The sequence below is a fragment of the Equus przewalskii genome, chromosome 26, assembly GCF_037783145.1.
Source record: "Equus przewalskii isolate Varuska chromosome 26, EquPr2, whole genome shotgun sequence".
Taxonomy (NCBI): domain Eukaryota; kingdom Metazoa; phylum Chordata; class Mammalia; order Perissodactyla; family Equidae; genus Equus; species Equus przewalskii.
Genome location: NC_091856.1, coordinates 18,888,948 through 18,906,921, shown reverse-complemented (window position 1 = coordinate 18,906,921; position 17,974 = coordinate 18,888,948). Strand labels below are relative to the sequence as shown.

General features: G+C 58.4%; 1 protein-coding gene across 5 annotated transcripts in view; it reads right to left on the bottom strand.

Moving 5' to 3' along the window:
- The window catches only part of COL27A1 (collagen type XXVII alpha 1 chain), a 142,186-nt gene that overhangs the window by 23,437 nt on the left and 100,775 nt on the right, over nucleotides 1-17,974 (bottom strand). For all 5 annotated transcript variants that reach the window (XM_070596334.1, XM_070596333.1, XM_070596338.1 and 2 more), the window contains 11 exons: nucleotides 17,481-17,534; nucleotides 16,635-16,688; nucleotides 14,791-14,844; nucleotides 10,846-10,953; nucleotides 6,873-6,926; nucleotides 6,652-6,759; nucleotides 5,480-5,533; nucleotides 4,562-4,615; nucleotides 985-1,041; nucleotides 794-847; nucleotides 164-217 (listed from right to left, as the gene is read on the bottom strand). In XM_070596334.1, coding sequence (XP_070452435.1) covers nucleotides 164-217; nucleotides 794-847; nucleotides 985-1,041; nucleotides 4,562-4,615; nucleotides 5,480-5,533; nucleotides 6,652-6,759; nucleotides 6,873-6,926; nucleotides 10,846-10,953; nucleotides 14,791-14,844; nucleotides 16,635-16,688; nucleotides 17,481-17,534 — 705 coding nt within the window. The remainder of the gene's footprint in view (nucleotides 1-163; nucleotides 218-793; nucleotides 848-984; nucleotides 1,042-4,561; nucleotides 4,616-5,479; nucleotides 5,534-6,651; nucleotides 6,760-6,872; nucleotides 6,927-10,845; nucleotides 10,954-14,790; nucleotides 14,845-16,634; nucleotides 16,689-17,480; nucleotides 17,535-17,974) is intronic.

The window sequence follows — 17,974 nt, the reverse complement described above, 5'->3', positions numbered from 1 at the left end:
GGGGTGCCCCCAGGGTCAGAGCAGGAGAGACCAGAATGGGCTGCCCCAGGCTGTCCTGCAGGGAGGATCCCCTTTAAGCTTTAAAGGGCCCAGTTCTTTAACTCCCCCACTGCTGCTCCACCCGCCTCAGGGGAGGGGGGATGGGACTGGAAACACCACTCACGGGTAGGCCCTGCTGGCCCGGATTTCCACGGAGGCCTTGGACACCCTCCTGTCCCTGCAAGTCAAGCAGAGACAGGTGAGGGGGCTTATCTTGGAGGGGGCTGGGGGCGGGGCAACTTCCAACGTGGAGGAGCCCAGGAAGCCCGTGTTCTTCCCAGCCATGCATCACTGTCCCCCTGAATCTCAGCTTCCTCATCTGCGAAATGGGTGAAATAACGACCCTGCGAGCGAGGAGGATGAAGGAGGGGAGGCGAAGAGCCCGGTGGGAGCCTGGTGTTCCTTTGGTGGCTTGTCTCCTGCTTCTGTCCACAGCTTCTGCCGCCAGAGCTGTTCTCAGCCACCGACGGGGAGACTGAGGCCTCAGACGGGAGGGATCTCTCTCCTCCCCCTCCTTTCCCTCCTTCAGGACCCTACCCCTTGCCGCGTGCATTACACCAGGAGCCCTTTCAGGGGGTTGTGCTTCAAGCCTGGGCACGGATGGTGGGAGGAAGGGTTTGTCTCCTGGTGAAGTCTGTTCTGACTCCAAGGGGCACGGATGGGGCCGAGGAATGTCCTCCTGTAACACACACACACACACACACACACACACACACACCCCGTGCTCCTGGCAGGTAGGAGCTCTGACACTTACAGGGTATCCGGGGTCCCCTGGCTCCCCGCGGTCTCCTTGATCACCCACGGGGCCCTGAATGACAAGCACAACAGAACATATGGGCCACTTGCTGCAGGTCCTCCTCCTTGCCTGGCCTCCCCTCCCCACACAGCAGGAAGGCCGGGGATCCCCCTTGGCCATGGTCCAGGGGATGGAAGGAGGGGGCTTACCCGATCTCCAGGTGGCCCGGGGGGCCCCTCGGCCTTGCCGTCCTCGCCCTGCTCCCCCTGCGGACACACAACCAGCTTTAGGACAAAGCTCCTGCTCCTCGTGAACTCTGGGAATTCCAGACCCTCCACCCTGAGGCCGAAGGGGATTTCATCAGAGACGAAGTCCAGCCTACTTAAGGTTACAGACGGGGAGACTGAGGCTAGAAAGGGCAGGGACAGGAGTGGGGTCAAAGCCCGGAACCAGGACTGTGGACAGAGAACCATGCTGGTTACCCTCCAACCCGTGGGCACGCCTGGCTGACGCCCTCAGGCTGGGTGACCCAGGTGGCTCAGAGCAGAGACCTGGTCACGCCCAGCTTTGCACAGGACCAGCTGCTGGGACCTTCAACAGGTCCCTTCCGTCTCAGAGCTCTTTCTCTCAGCTGCAGAATGAGGGTGAGGTGGGGCGAAGGGACGGTGGTGACGCCCACAGGGGACTGGTGGGGAGTCCACGGAAGGATGCAGAAGCCCCTGCATGGCAGCCAGCAGCGCGTGACAATAATGCCAACAGCTGGCACGCAGCGCCCTGCCCGGGCCAGACACAGGCACCCGCCGAATCTGCCCACAACCCTAGCAGGCGAGGTTAGTCTCCCCATTTTACAGATGGGGAGACTGAGGCTCAGTGAGGCGATGGGAGCTGCTCCGTTGTTCAGCCCTCAATTAGAGTCCCTTTCTCCAACTCTCGCTGGGAGAAAGTGGGCCGAGAACCAGCTTCAGGACCTCAATGGAAGCCCCGAGGAGGCCCTGGGCTGCCCCAGCTTGCACTCAGCAGCGGGCCAACTTGTGGGTCTCATCCACAGACAGTTTCCTATCTGCAAACGGGACCGCAAGGTCGCACAGCGTTGCTCTGAAGACCCAGGGAGGAAAGGCACAGTGAGCTCTCAGCTCGCAACTGCACACGTCGTGGGAGCTCAGACAAGGCCTGTGAAACTGGCTGTTATTGATCATAATAACAGCAGGGACGACGTGTGGCAGGGGTGTGGTCAGAGAGATCGGGGGAGGAGCGGAGTTTGGAGCGGAGGTCCTTCCACCGTGGCAGGCCACCCTGGGCCCTGGTCCACCCACGGGGCAGGTGGCTGGGCGTCATGGGCCAGCTGCAAGGAAGGTGTAAGCAGAATAGCAAGTGGCAGAACCTCAGGGCTCAGGATGTTCCAGCCCAGACAACCGGTGTCACCCCCTGTGGAGGTGCATTCTGGGTAGGGGCTCAAGTCAGGGCACCCCTGAGCCCCCCGCTGTCAGCAGGGATGGAAGGGGAGGCCTGAGAGGCAGGAGAGATGGGAGCAACCCTGGGGTGGAGCCTGTCCCAGGCCCCGATCAGTCCAGAGGGCTGACGGTGTAGCATGTGGGCCCAGGGCCTCTGTGGCTCCTGCGGGCAGACTGAAGGTGGGAGGGACCGAGGTGTCCCCTGGGGGGTGGCCCAGGGAGTGAGGATTCCTCTTCTCCCTGCCACTCTCTATGGCTCTTTGTCCCGGGGCTCAGTCCTGCTGTGGAGGGAGCTAGCTGGACTGGGGGCTCTGGGAAAGGGGGCAGTGTTTGCCTAGAATGTTCTACGTGCCAGGCACTTCATGCAGCATGTTTCACAGAATCCATACAGCACCCCCATGCTGCTGCAGCTATTGGCTCCATTTTACAGATGGAGAAACTGAGGCTCAGGGACGGAACGGTGTTAGCCAAGGCCACACAGGGGCGGTCTGGGCCAAAAGCCAGCTGTGCAGCCTGCCTCTCCCCCTACACTGTGGCTGTAATTTGGGGAGGATTTGGTGGAGCCCCCGACCCTGTCCCCGGAGTCTTATCCCGTCTCCCCATCCCTCTGGCCACCACCTTGGTAGACACACGCCCCCACAGGGAATTTTCAAGCTAAACAGCATCTTGACTCATCTAAGCGTCTGCTTCCGGTTAGGGAAGCAGAGCCTGGCATCAGACAGTCTGAACCCTGGTCCTGTCACCCTCCCACTGCTCCTCAGCTAGTCCTTGAGCATCGCGGAGACTCAGTTTCCCCACCTGTCATGTGACACACGGACACCTCCGTGCTGGGGTGGTGGTGAGGATTATGGGGAAATCCTGGGGGAAGAGCTCTGCACATGGCCGTGTGCTTCAGAGGCGGGGTCTCCCCCACGGACCTGCTGTCTCCCCTCCCGGCACCATCCGGCTCATGGCTGGCTATTCATTGATGTGACATTTTTATGTTTGAGTTCTTTAGAGCATCCTTCCGCAGGCCCTAGCTCAGGGCCACGAACACACTGAATAAATCATTGTAAATCCATAAATACCTGTTGGATAGCCGGAGGAATGACTGAATTAATATAATAATACCTTCTAGGTCAGAAAATGCATCTGGCTGACATATACGCGCTGCCCTGCTCAATGTCCTCACATTCTCGAGGTATCCACCCACTTAACAGACGAGGCAATCAAGGCTCAGGCAATCTGGGGCCCCACCCAAGGCAGACTTAGGGCAGATTTGGGGTTAGGGTTCCATTCTCAGCAGCCTTGGGGACTGCTTCTGGGGCTGTGGATGGCAGCCTCGTGTCAGGGTCCGCGTTAACCCCTCCTGGGCCAGCCCTGCCAGACAGTAAGGAGGGCCAAGGAAGGACTGGAGGGCCGAGCGGCGCTCTCTGCAGCTTCCTGTGGGCTGTGTCGGAGCCCGCGGCCTGCTCCGATTGCAGATCTGTCTCCTCCAGGCAGGAGGAAGGGGCCAGCTGGAGCGCCAGCAGCGCAGGGTGATTCACCCGCCAGCCGGATGTAGTTAACGGGGAGCTGACTCGGCAAAAGAAAGGGGGGCAAGGAGACAGCGGCGGGCCGCCTGCTGGAGGCCGTCCAGCAGAGCCATCAGGGGAGGAGGGCAGAAAGGCAGGAGGGACTCGGGGCCGCTGATGTGGGACTCAGAGCCTTGGGGCCCGGGGCAGGCTCGGCGCTGCCTTGGAACGTGACCCAGGGCCAATGCCTTGGACCTCTGGTCCCCTACGTCCCACCTGCACAGTGGGGCAGGCGCAGTGGTCAGCAAGGTTCCTTGCAGAAATCTCTGTCCTCTCCGGAATCTGGAGCCAAGGGGTGGGGAATGGACATGCCACCCTCCCCCCCCACCCGCCACCTTGGTGGTTCCTCCCTGGCCATGAAATGTTACTGTCCATCGCTCTCCAACCTAAGCCCTGTCCTGGCTCTCGCTGGGTGATCCCCTCACGAGCAAGGGTTTGATTGCCACGCTCTGGGAGAGGATGGAGTTACAGTTTTAACAGGACGGAATTACATCATCCAAGACTGATGTCCATTTCTCCCGCTCGACTGGAAGCCCCAGGAGGGCAGGAACTGTGTCCGGCACAGAGACCACATCCAATCCAGCTGTGCTGAATGTGGGTCTCTTGGCTCCTGCTGCCCCACATGGCCGTGGTGACCCTGGCCTCCTGGCCGGCCAACCGTGGTGTGAGCGGGGTGAGCCTGCCGTGCACGTCCCACGCCACTGCAGCCTCAGTGTCCCCGGGGGCCTGCGCCTGCTGCCCGGATAAGAGGCGGCAACTGCTTCCCAGGACCAAACACCCACCTTCTCGCCCTTTGGTCCAGGAGGTCCGAGGGGTCCTATGACACCTTTGTGTCCCTGCAGGAGACAAGATGGCGGGAAGTGAGAGCATGGGCAAGGGAGCACTCAGCGGGGACGCATGGGGAAGGACGGGAACTCGGAGATGGAGACACTGGGCTGTGTGCTTGGGTCTTGGCTCTGCCCCCACTTGCTGTGTGACTCTGAGTAGGCCCTGTGCCTCTCTGAGCCCTGGCCTGCCAGACACGCCATGTGGGTCCCAGCCACACCTTTAAAGGGTGTGCCCACGTGGATGGTCGGGGGCTCTGCTCACCCCACCTGGAGCAGACCTGGGGCTCGTTACTGGGAGAGCCAGCTCTGTTCTCTGGGGCCGGGCCCTCTTCCTCTTCTCTCCTCCCCCCGTCTCCTCCTCTCCCTGCTGTATCTCTTTCAGACACTGGATGCCACCTTCAAACTTAACAAGCTCTCAGGCCAGGTTGTTTAGCCCCCCTGAACCTCAGGCTCCTTTTCTGAGCAAGCCCCATGCCTCTCTGTGGCCTGATCTCCCAGAAGTATAACGTGGGTTTGGCTCAGCCGCCTTGGAGGGTGCCAACTTGGATGCAAAATGGGCTCAGGCTCTTCCCTTCCTGAAAGCAGCTGTGAAGCTCAGACACCAGGTATTCGGGGTGCCCGCCTGGGGAGGAAGGACTCAGCAAGGGTGCTGGGAAGAGGAGGGCTATCTGTCCGTCCCACCGCCCCCCGAGCCCACCGATGGTCCCTGACCCCCGACCCTGGCCTGTGGGCCCAGGTGCTCCCCGGGACAGGAGAGACCATGAATCTTCAGGGGCCCCAGGACCAGCCCTCAGCTGGGAGGAGGTGGGGGCAGCGGCCGAGGCAGGCCTGGGTGCAGAGTTCCAGAGAAAGAGGGAGGCAAGATCTCCTTACTTCGTAACCAGCCAGTCCCGGTTCTCCTTGGGCCCCCATCCGTCCCGGAGCACCCTAGGAGAGGAGGGGACCGGTGTTGGTACGGCATGTGGCTCTCACAGCAGGGACTCAGGCTGGGCCTCTCCCCCAGGCCCCAGCCCAGTCCATCCCAGCTGCCCGGCTCGTCCACTCCGCCTGGAACCCCGGCCGGAGGGAGAGAGAGGTGGAGAGGAGGTGCCATCTGTCCCCTCCTCGGGGGAGCTCCCCTCCTCGCGTCAGCCCTTCCTTCTCCCAGCTCCAGTGGTTCATGAGAGCCGATCGATAAATTTCCCCCAATTTTGTGAGCCAATCGTTAAACAGAATCATTACGAAAAATTAAACTATATGAACTTACGATTAAATCAATTCTATTAAAGACAAAGAACATAAATATTCAAAACTCATCCCGTCCTATTTATTTTACTACTAGCCATGCTCACGAGGTCACGTCTGCCTGCTGAGTCTGTGTGGTGGGAATGCCACACGAGGGAGCACTCCCGCACATCGCTTCCCAAGTCTGCATCCCGTGACATGATGTCGGGAGCCTGGCCTCGGCGTGATGGGGCATTTACACCACGGCAATCGGCAAGTGCCACCAACCAGCACAGCTGTTGACCAGCACGGCTGGCAGGTCCGAGATGCGGCAGCACCCTCCTCTGCCCCTCCCTGGCTCCCTGTTGGGGTCCTCCCCCCCTGCAGCTGTCACACCCCTCAGGGGCCCTTCCTTCGGGGCAGGCCAGCGATGGGCTGGGACACCCTCGGCGTCACCCGGGACCTGCAGCAGCTTCATGCTACTCCTCCTGTATCTACTTCCAGCGGGAAAACTCCGTGCTCAACACAAACATTCCCGCTGGGGGTCTGGTGCCCTCTCCCCATCCCCGCAGCAGGGGTGCCCGTCTGTCTAGAAAGGGCTTCAGAAGACCCACAGACCCCTACAGATCACAAGAAAGACTTTGCCTTGGGAGTACTTTTCCGGGGAGGGGCCTGCCACGTCTGTAGCTTCCCAAATGGACCCATGATTCAAAAGAAGTGGCTGGGCCACCGAACCCCAGCGGTTTAGAGGAGAGCTGGGGTGGGCGATGCCTCCCTTTCCGCCCTTGGCGCCCTCTGCTCTGTGCCTGATCCCCACCCCACCCCACCCAGAGAGTTCTCACCGTTGGTCCCAGACTGCCCCGGGACCCTTTAGGGCCTGGGGTGCCAGGGGGTCCGGGGTCTCCAGGGACGCCCATCTCACCCAGCTGTCCTTGGTAGCCCTTGGCACCCTGCAGCGGGAGGAGAGAGAGGCTGTCACCGGCCCAGCACAGAGGAGGGGAGGGGGCATGGGAGCTGGGGAGGAGGAGGGGGTCGGGTCACAGCAGGAGGAGAAAGGTCCCACCTTGGCTCCGGTCCTGCCCTTCTCGCCTTGTTTCCCTGGTTTTCCTTCAGGACCCTGAAGGGAGAAGGACGGAAAAGAGAGAGAAAGTGGAGAAATGAGACAAGATGGTGGCAGACGCGCGGAGCATGGAGCCAGCCCCGGAGGCAGACCACCTGGGGTCACAGCTGATCCTGACTCGGTGCCCGTGTGACCCGGAGCGCGACCCTCTGCCTTACAGGGCTGAGGATTCAACCTGGTGTTGGGGCATCACACCTGCCAGGGGCCTGGCTCACGGAAATGGTCCATAAACTGCACTGTCATGGTGACCGTCCCACCCAGGGCTGCCCGGGGGAAGCCACTCTGCACGGAGCTCTCCTCATGCTACACACTGTCCCACCCTCCTAGTCACCCCGAGCCTCAGGCCCGATTCGGATCCCTCCCATAGATGGTGACAGCAGAATGCCCAAAGGTGATGTGACTTGCTCTGTGGGTCCGTGGCAGGGCCCCGATTCCATCGCAGATGTGTCTGTCCAGGGCTCGGGGTGCCCCCTGATGACAAGAGTGAGGCAGGGGCAGTGTTCTAGGTTTTCCCTCATCTCTGAGATGCTGCGCGTCGCTTCTGACCATCCCTGAGGCCACATCCCACTGACAGGGCGCCCCTCCCTCAGGGCTTGGGGCTGGAGGGGCCTCCTCATGGGGGGGCATCCCGCTGGAAGGTCAGCCACCCTCCCCTACTCTCTCCCACTGGGGCACCCAGGCCACTTCCTCTAACAGGCCGCTCCGCCCCCTCCCCCACAGGGCATCCTAAATCCTGCCCTAGGGAGGCCGTCTGGCTTTGTCTCCAAGTTGTCAGAGAAACTCAGTTCAATGGGGGGAAGTGAGTGTGTGTGAGTGTGCATGCGTGAGTGTAAGAGAGAAGAGAGAGTCCCGACCCTGGACCACACTGTGTTGGGATGCAGGGGGTAGGGCAGGCAGCATTTCAGGACATCCCAGCTGCCCCAGAGGACAGTCCCCTCAAGGCCCAAACCTCAAAGGGAGCTGGGAAGAACATCTATATTCTTGGCAAGCATGAAAGAGCTGGTTTGATTCAATTCCTTTGGCTGCATTAACAGAGGCACATGCTGTAGGATGAGGGAGGTGATTGTCCCATCTTGGAATAGGTATTGCACTCGAAGGCACTGCACAATGAGGCACTGACTAATTGTGATGGAGGAGGGGCAGGAAGAGGGGATCCTAGAGGAACAAGGACATCTGGGCTAACCCAGAGGGACTTAATTCCTGCATCCGGGTGCTTGAGTCCTCATGTGACCCTGGACAGGTCCCTCCCCTTCTCTGTGCCTCAGTTTCCCCACCTCTAAAATGAAGTGTTTGAACTATCCTTGTACCATCCAACGTGGTGGCCCCTAGCCACACAGGGCTGCCAAGCACTTAAAATGTGGCTCCCGTGGCTGAGGAACTGAGTTCTTCATTCGATTTAATTTTAATTAACCTAAAATTAAAGTTTAAAACTGAGAATTCAGTTATTGGAAAACTTTTAAGTATGTTTGAAACAACTTGGGGATATAAATCTACATTTTCAACTGTATATTTTATGAAAACTAAATACAGATCAAGTATTTCCAATGGAAATTTAGCATCTGACTTGAGATGTGCCGTAAGCGTTACACACCAGATTTCAAAGACTCAGTGTGACCAAAAGCATGCAAAATAGCTTACGAATGGCTTTTTACATTGACCACGTGTTGAAATGTTAGTATTTTGGATGTATTGGGCTAAGTAAAATATATTAGTAAAATTAATTTCACCCCTTTCTTTTTAGCTTTTTAGAAAATTTTTAAATTCTGCATTTAGCTCATATTCTGTTTCTACCAAACTAAAAAATCTCAAGATCTCTTGCTCCTCCAGTAATAAAATACTAACAATTGTCACAGCCTCAACCACGGGCGGGGGACTGTGTCCACACTCTATGTCATATCTCATCCAACTGGGGCCACGGGCGGGAGGAAGAAATCATTTATCCCATTTTAGAGCTAATGAAACAGCCTCAGAGAGATGAAGGTGCTGGCCACGGGTCACCCGGTCAAGTTAGAAGGAAATGGACCCTTAGTAGGACCGGCCCGTGGCCGAGTGGTTGGGTTTGCACGCTCTGCTTCAGGGGCCCAGGGTTTCGCCAGTTCGGATCCTGGGTGTGGACATGGCACCACTCATTAGGCCATGCTGAGGCGGCGTCCCACACGCCACAACTACAAGGACCTACAACTAGAATATGCAACTATGTACTGGGGGGCTTTGGAGAGAAGAAAAAGAAAAGAAGAAGATTGGCAACAGATGTTATCTCAGGTGCCAATCTAAAAAAAAAGGAGAGAAATAGGGATCCTTAGTTTCTGGGGCACCCCTTGTCCCAGGCTGGTCCTGTACAGGCAATTGTGAAATCATGATACAGGGGCTGGTGGAATTTGCCGGTGGACTGAGGTGATTGCAATGGCTGATCCCTTGTCAGAAGAAGAAATGAGTCAGCGCGAAGTATTCAGCACAAGGCCAGGGAGATGGGCGTCTCCCCCAGGACAGGGCGGGCGGCTGGCCACTTGCTCTGACAGGCCGTCTGTAGCGGGGCGCAGCTCCCATGGTGTGGGAAACCCTGAGTAAGGGCTGGAGCATCCAGTGGGGTGAGGCTGTGGGGCCAGAATGAAGAATTTTGCTGGACCCCCATCCACATAGATGTATTTCTGGAAAGGCCCTGATGGCTCGTAAAATTCTATTTTTAAATACTCCACTGTTTCCAGGCCACAGAGTGGGAGATACTGTTCTGCAGCCCTGATGACAAAGAGACTCAAATCCAGGCCTCCGTCACCCAACACACACTCAGTCTAACCCCAGGGAACCTCCTTCTAGTTCCAGTATATGAGAATTGGGAGTGACCGCAAACTATGGACAGTAACACTGCTACCAACAACATCATTCCCATCACCATGGCCACCGTCACCACCACTGCCACCACCAGCACCAACACCACCACCATCATCAACACCACCATCATCACCATCACCATCACTGTCACCACCACCACGACCATCTCCACCATCATCATCACCACCATCTCTACCATCATCACCATCACCATCTCCACCATTACCACCATTGTCAACATCATCACCAGCATCATCACTACTGCCATCACCATCACCACCATCTCCAGCACCATCACCACAATCTCCACCATCACCACCACCACCATCACCACTACCATCACCACCACCAACACCACCATCAGCACCATCACCACCACCAGCAGCCTCCAATCATTTCCTCCTCCACATTCATAAAGACCATCTTTTATATTTTTGGTGCATTTTATAAAGTGCTTCCCTATCCAATGTTTCATCAACTCTTTATAGACGAGAAAAACAAGGCTCAGAGAGAGGCACGGATTTGACCAAGGTCACACTGAGAGCGGGTGCTCGAGCCAGAACTCAACCTTTGGACTCTGGGTCCAGAGCCATGTCTGCCACATGGTGCTGCCCATCTCACAGTCATGACACTTAAAAGCTCGCTAGGAAAAGGCTCCTGGAATGCTGGAACTCAAGTGATCTCAGCACGCATTCCTTCTAAATCCTTCAGCATGCCCAGGGCGCGACCCAGACAGGGCAAGGGCAGGGGAAAGGTCACACAGCAAGTTACTGGCGGAGAATCAGCCAGCGCCCCTTCTGTACACTCAGTGTGGCTGACCGTGAGGGTTGCGGAGGGCGAGGTAAGCAGGGGCCGGGTGTGTGCAGAGCACGGCAGCCGGGCTAAGGTCAGTCCTGTTATTCTGCGGGCGCTCGGGAGCCACAGGAGGGCTGGGCCGGGGAGGGACATGGTCCGCTCGGTTCTCTGGGAAACTCCCGGGTGGAGGAAGGACCACAGTAGAAGTCCCTCCCATCTAACGGCCTAAAGAAGCCTGAGTATTATTCACACCCAAGAGCCCCAGCGCTGGCACGCAGCCATGCACACTCACCCGGATACCAGTGATGCCAGGGGGCCCGGGGGGCCCATCCTCACCCTTCAGCCCCTCCTGGCCCTTCTCGCCACGTTCACCATCAGGCCCGGGGTCACCCCTGTCGCCCTGGGTTGGAAGGGCATGAGAAGGGGAGAGAGAGAGAGAATAAATTAGTCACCAAGTCCCTCCAAGGCCCCAAACCTCGGGCTCCATTTGGATGTCCACAGCCGACGAGTTCCTGATTCTCCTGTCAGTTCCGAGCTGCCCAGAGGGTGGGCTGGCACAGGCAACATCCCCCACATGGCGGTTTCTAGTGTCCCTGCCTGCGCCGGGGAGGGAGTGGCTCAGTGGGCAGAAAGGACCCAACCACGCCCACCCATGGAGCTCTCAGGAAGGGGGCAGGTTTGGGGGACCAGGCTATTTCTCCCCGACACAGACACATTGCGAGGACAGGAGTCTCAAGAAGCTGAAGGACATTTTTATAAAGGAAAAAATTCACCCAATTCTGCCTCTGAGAACTCTTGGCATTTTTCTGACTTGCATCTTCAATGCTTGCTTACACAAAAACAGTTTGCAACAATGATAGTAAGTAACAGGCGTTGGTTTCAATTGCTGTGTCCAGGCTCAGAGTGTGAAACAACTGTTGCAAAGCAATGATGCTGGTTAGCGGGAAACGGTTTTAAAGCCGTCACCCAATAGGATGGCACTCTCCCATCTTTTTTTTTAAATGTCTTTCTCTTCTGTGAGCACGTTCTCCCATTGCTGTCTGCTCTGGCTGGTTCTCACTCCCACTGACTGCGGAACACTCCCTGTCCAGCGATGGCAGCTGACACTTACACAGCACTTGCCACGTCCATACTCTGGCACGGTAGGCTGTGCCAGGATGGGGCACAGGCTGTCGCCCTTGGCCCCCTGGGCAGAGCAGGTTGAGGGGTGCAGCATGGGCCACTGAGGAGTAGGGCAGTGCCCATCAGAGGGCCGCCTCTGTGAGGGCTGGCAGGCCTGGTGGGCCCTGTGGCCAGTCTGCAGGTGGCTGGGCTGTGACTGTCCAGGGAGGCCCACGGAGAGGGTATGAAGTCACGGATAGGAGGAAGGGTGGGCGGGGGAGCGGGCTTGGAAAAGCAGAGCACATCTTTGCCAGTTTTGTTTCCCAGCACCATGCCCTACGAGGGCACTGATAAAGTGGTGTGCGTCCAGGAGAGACAGCACGGTGCAGAGGGTGTGCAGCCGGGGTCTGGGGACAGGACCTCCGGGGGCACACCCTGCAGGCCAGTCCTGCTGGGGCCTGGGCTCTGGGGGTGGGAGGCTGGTGCCAGAGACCGCTCAGCCCGGGTGGACTTCCCGGTGGAGAGGGGTCTGGAGATGACACAGATGAGGCAGGAGGCTCCCCGCTGAGGCGTGGGGCAGATGTGTGCCCGAGGAAAGGGTCGGACAGCTTGGTTTCTGGGGTCCCTTCCCACTGAGATTCTCAGATTCCAAGCCTGGAGATGGGGAGCTGGCCCTGAGGACCCTCTTGCAGAGGTCTCCGGCTCCAAGATTCCCCTTCTTGCGCTCCTAGCTCTCAGAGGCAGGCAGTCTGTTCCAGGCGGCTGTGCTGGGGTTTCAGCGAGGGGTCCAAGCCTGGGCCCTGCAGGGGCTCCAGCTCCAGGGACTGCCCAGCCCCCCACAGCCTGGGCTCCTGCACAGCCGCAGTAGGTGGGCAACCTCATGGGTCCCTTGCAGAATGGGCTCGGGGTTGGGGGGCGGTCCTAGAGAATCCCAGAATCCGAGGGCAACTGCCAATGCTCAGAAGCACCTTACACATTGCCAAACTCCCCCTTCTCAATCTACAGATGGGGAAACTGAGGCCCGGAGAGGTGGAGACTTCCCAACACCACATAGAAGTCAACGGCAGAGCATGGCTAAGCCCCCGGGGTTCTGGTTTCTCTGAATTCCACGGTTTTTTGCTGAGAGGACAAGACCTCCCTCACCCCAGGGGCCACGTCGCCTAAATTCAAGTCTTGCTGCCCCCTCACCATGGCTGTGCGGCCCTGGGCAAGTGTCCTCCTTGGTAAAATAGCACAAAGGGTCACTGCGAGGATGGAAAGACAGAATCCACATAAACAGCTCAGCGCAGCGCCTGGCCCCCCGGGCCCTGGAGAAAGATGCGCTATCACCAGGAGCCATGGCCACCCTTGTCACCTTCAGCGGGTTGTCAGCCAACTCAAAAACGATAATCGACACAGAAGCACCCTCCAAACTATAAAGTGCTGTACACATCCAAGAGGTTGTTTTCACCATGAAGGTGATTCTTGGACACACATCACAAAGAAAGCAGATTCTGTCCTGGGATTCCTGAGAGGACTGGGGCAGACGCTGCACACCTGCGCCCTCCTCCGGCCCAAGGTCTCGGGTGGCACTGGCCTCGGAGGGGGTGAAAGAGGAGGAAGCCAGGGCCGAGGGGCCAGGACGAGGGAGCAGGAGGGACTGTGGATGCCCCCGAGCCTGGGAGACCCCCTCCCGTCCCCCATCAGCAAAGATTCCAAGGAGAAGAAGGGTGGCTGCATAGGGTGCCTCAGTTTCCTCACCTGTCAGTGGGGATGGTGATGAATCTAGCTTATAGGGTTTCTGGGAGGATTAAATGGGGTAATTCAAGGAATGCTCTTAAGGCGGGTGGTGCAAGTACATGGCGAGTACACGAGGCATTCTAGCCACAATGTGCTTCAGTGTCACCACAATCCGGGCCGGCACTCGGCAAAGGATGGGGTTGTACCCCAGGATGCAGCAGGGGTGGAGGGGCGAGAGGGCAGACGATGGCAGACAGGGGGCGCTCTCGCCCTTGCAAGGAAACCACGGGGCAGACGGGGAGCCAGCGGGGGGTCTGTCACAGAGGCATCCCCAGACCCAGGGCAACCGTGGGGACAGGGCAGTGGGCTGGAGGTCTGGGGATGGGGAATCGAGGCCTGGAGAAGAGGGGTGCTTCTCTGAGGCCACATGAGTCAACGGTTGACAAAGGGACGGGGAGCCAACTCACATGTGTGACAGGCCAGCCCTGGGGAAAGCCCACGGACTGGTCCAGGGCTGGGCCAGGGATGGAGGCCAGGGACAGGCCTGAGCTGAAGGCAGGGCTGGTGAATCAAAAAGCAATGCCGACCTGCCCCGGGATAAGGGGGCCCTGGTGCCTCCTTAAGTTCCCAGCATCTGTGGCCGACAGATGCATCTAAGGGACACAGCAGGGCTGAGTTCAGCCCACACGCTTTGGTGCCAGGGAGCCCTGCGTTTGGGTTTTGGATTCTCCGCTCACAGCTATAGACTCTGGATGAACACACCTCTGCCTCCTTCTGAGCCCAGTCTCTCTCCCTTTAGAATAGGCTCATGGTGCAGAGAACGAGCCAAGGCTCGGGTCTCGGCTGTGCCAATTACTAGCTGTGTGTCCCTGGGCAAGTTGCTTAACCTCTCTGAGTGTCAATTTCCTCATCTAAAGACAGAAATTACCCTGTAGCATTGATTGACGTGATCCATATAAAGGGCTTATACGTGTGTGACTAGTCCTCCATAAATAGCAGCTTATAGGTCATGGGTGGTCATGATCATTTTCCTGATCTCTTAGGATGTTTGGAAGATAACAGTTGTCAAAGCCACTGGCTCTCGGCCTGGCAAAGAGTGCGTGGTCAGGTGCCACCTTAGCCAGGAGAAGCCGCAGTGTCGAGGAACAGGGCAGCAGTGAGGCGTGGCAGGGGGGGATGGTCCCCGGTCCCGCCTGAGTAGGGTCGGGAGCAGTGAGCAGGGTGGGGGGCGGGCACTGGACAGGGCTCACCACACCCACCCTGCTCTCAGTGGGAGCCGGGGGTCTGCTCGCAGAGCTTCATGGGAGCACGCTGCTTCTGGGATAAAACTTAGGTCCTGATGGGAGGGCAGTGGGGACAGAGGGAGAAGGCAGCTCGCGAACAGCGCTCCTCTCCAGACCCTGCACGGGACACTCACCTTCAGCCCGTCGGGCCCCGCAGAGCCACTGTCACCCTCGAGGCCTGGCTCTCCCTGGAAAGGGGGGACAAGGAGACATTACCAGGGAGAGTCCCAGCACACTTTGACCTCCTCCCCTCCCTGGAGCATGACCCCAAACCCCAATCTCCAGACAGTGGGGCCCCGGGGCACCTGGCACACAGCGGGCGCCCAGTAAACAGGGGCTGAATTAATGAATGAGCAGGAGAGGTGAGCAGACCCCCAAGCCACAGCCTGCTCTGTCTGCAGGGTCTACATGAGGTCACAAGTGAAAAGTGCTGGTCGCAGAGCCGTCCAGGTTGGCTGGTCGGACGGGGGGGAGCAGTGCAGCCTGGGGTTGAGAACAGCTCTGCCATCAGACAGACCTCAACAGCCCCACTGGGTTTCGCCTTCACTGGCGGGTTGACCACAAGCAAACCACTGAGCCCTCGCGGGGGTCTGTTTTCTCATCTGACAATGGGGCTGATCCCACTTCCTTTAAGGGTTCCCAGAGGGCATGGTGGAAGCACCCCCAAATGGCAGCTGTAGGATATACTATTCCTGGACACGGGGCGAGCCCTCAGACCTTCTTGCCAGTAAGTTTAGGGGCAATACCAAGACCCTGAATCCCCATCTGAGCCCAGCCAGGTTCTCTCCTCGCCCTTCCAGCTCCAGAGATGCCCCCGGAATCCTTGGTTCTCCAAACAGCCGTCAAAGTAAGGCCGGGTCTCTCTCTGCTTTTGGAATTCATAGCTGTTCTGCATTTGAGCTGGAAGGGGCCTCAGAAGTCATCAGATGCAGGGACAGCAAAGACGTGATGGGCGTGTGTAGATCCCACCCCTCTCATGCCCATGGCAGACATCACTAATCGATCCACTAGGATGCGGGTCCATGAAGCCAAGGCCTTCTGGTACTCGCTGCTGTGCTGCCAGTGACTTGAGAGAAGTGCCTGGCACACAGAGGGCATCAAGCGAATGCCTGTCATTCTCTTTCCTACGGTGCCTGATAGGGCCTCAGGATCCTTCTTAACGTGGCTCTCCACGAAGACAGTACTGATCCATCTTCATGGACACATAAGACTTGCCGGCTCCACGCCGTCCTCTCCTGCCCTGTGGCCTCCCCCTCATTCTACATCTGAACTCAGCTGTGGGGTCTCTGTTAGCTTTGGGAAGCGGGTAGCAGGAGGCATCAGAAATAAGGAAAGAGGAGAAATGAGGGGACTTGGGTTGGGGGCCCAGTGCCCTGTGAACTGAGCCCCACACGAATGCCCCCTCACTCTCGGTCCCATATGTGAGGTGCTCAGCATCCGTTCCTGTACTCAGGGGGCCACGTCCAAGCAGGGACCGTATAAACCGGGAACGGAGCACAGAGAGGTGGACACAGGCTTCCCAGAGCTTCTCAGAGGAAGACAAGATGTGAGGGTTTCTTTTGGACAAAAGGAAGACAACCTTCCATAGAACAGTTTCAGGGATGATAACAGGCATTTTTCCAATAAAAGCGCTCGGAGGTCAAATAAGTTTGGAGACCCCGGATGAATCCAAAAGGAACCGATTTCTTCGGTTGCAGGCCTTCTCAGAGCCTTGAAAAAGCTACTGTTAACGTGGAAGAGGGAAGACTGGGCACGCAGTGAGTCCCAAACGCTTTGACACAGCATGCTCTTCTTTGAAGAGCTCCCTACACTGTGGAGATGCTGGCCTCCCAGGAGAGGCTGGACGAGGCTGTAGAGACTCATGGTCCATTTCTGCAGTTGGGGAAACTGAGGCTCAGACAGGCTGAGTAAAGCCCTGCCGCCACCCGAACACCCCGGGGGACGCTTTTCCAGGGAGAATGAATTTGCATCGACTTACCCGCTGCCCAATGAGGCCCTGCTCCCCAGGGGTGCCCAGAGGCCCAAGGTCCCCCTAGGAGAAGCCAAACACAAGTGCATGGGGGTGGGTAGGGCCAGCCCGGCCCTCACCACCAGCTCGGATGTGTCTTTCTCCTACAGGGATTTCCAAGCTTTCCTCCCCCATTGCTGGTGTCTGGGGGGTGGGGCGCAAAGAGGAGGTGGAGCTCGGAGCCCCCAGACCCGCCCCAACGGGACAACCCCACTTCTCTCCGTCTCATATACAGGGTGATTTTCTGCACTGTTCGAGCAAAGGATGCTGGAACTGAGCAGAGACTGAGTCCCAGGGCTGGTCCAACTCCCTCTGGATGCTGGGAGGCTCAGGCAGAGATGGGGGTGGTGGGCTTCAATCCTGCAGCCCCGCCAAGGCTCCCCCAGGCCCCTGCCTCAGTGAAGCCCTCAGGCCACCAGCATGGCTCCCCAGCTCCAGGAGCTGCGTCCTCTGCCAACAGCAGAGCAGGGAGGGGCTCTCAGAGCCCAGGTATCAGTGGGCGCCTGTTCCCAGCAGGTAATGAGGGGAACTGGGGCTGAAATGCCGATGGTATCGCTGGAGGCCGGGAGGTGGGACTGCCCCAGGATGGGCGGGTGCCAGAGAAAACATTGCCAGGCAGGGGGCAGGGGCGGGGGCTCCGGATCGGCTGGGCCCTCCGATGTGGCCATGGACAAGCCCTGCTCCCCAGCCAGGAGCACAGAGGACCCATTATCCAGGGCACAAGAAAGGCCCGTTTCTCTTCTGTGGGGAGGACGTGGCCGCCAGCTGGGAGCTGGTTTCAACAAGTCATTTTTCTCTTCTTTCATCCCGCCTTACCTTCATCCCGGCTTCCCCAGGAAGGCCCGGTTCTCCCACTGCACCTGGAGGCCCCTGCAAGAAAATGCCATTGGTCCCTCCTGGAGCAGGGGCTGGCCCCCCTGGTTCTAAGGGAGGAGATAACTGAGGCAGGTTCAGAGAGGGCAAGGGACATGCCTGAGGTCAAACAGCAGGAGAGACCCAGCTGGGAGCAGGCTGCAGCCTTTTCGGAGCTGGGAGCTGGGAGGGGAGTGGTTGGGCCCAGGCTGCTGAGCCTCGGGGCTACCCAGAGGCTGCTGGAGCCCGTCCCCGCCCCATGAGTGTGGTTCACCACATTAGGAGTCCCTTGGCGAGCACGGGGAGGAAAATTTCATGATTCACATCAGAACAGGGGAGGAAGCCAACGGATGCTGTGTTCGGGGCTGAGGGGTTCCAGCCCTTCTCTCTGTAGCCGGGCCAGGATGACAAGGGCGGGAGGGGTGCTGAGTTATCCCTGCTGGCATGGCTGCGGCCCT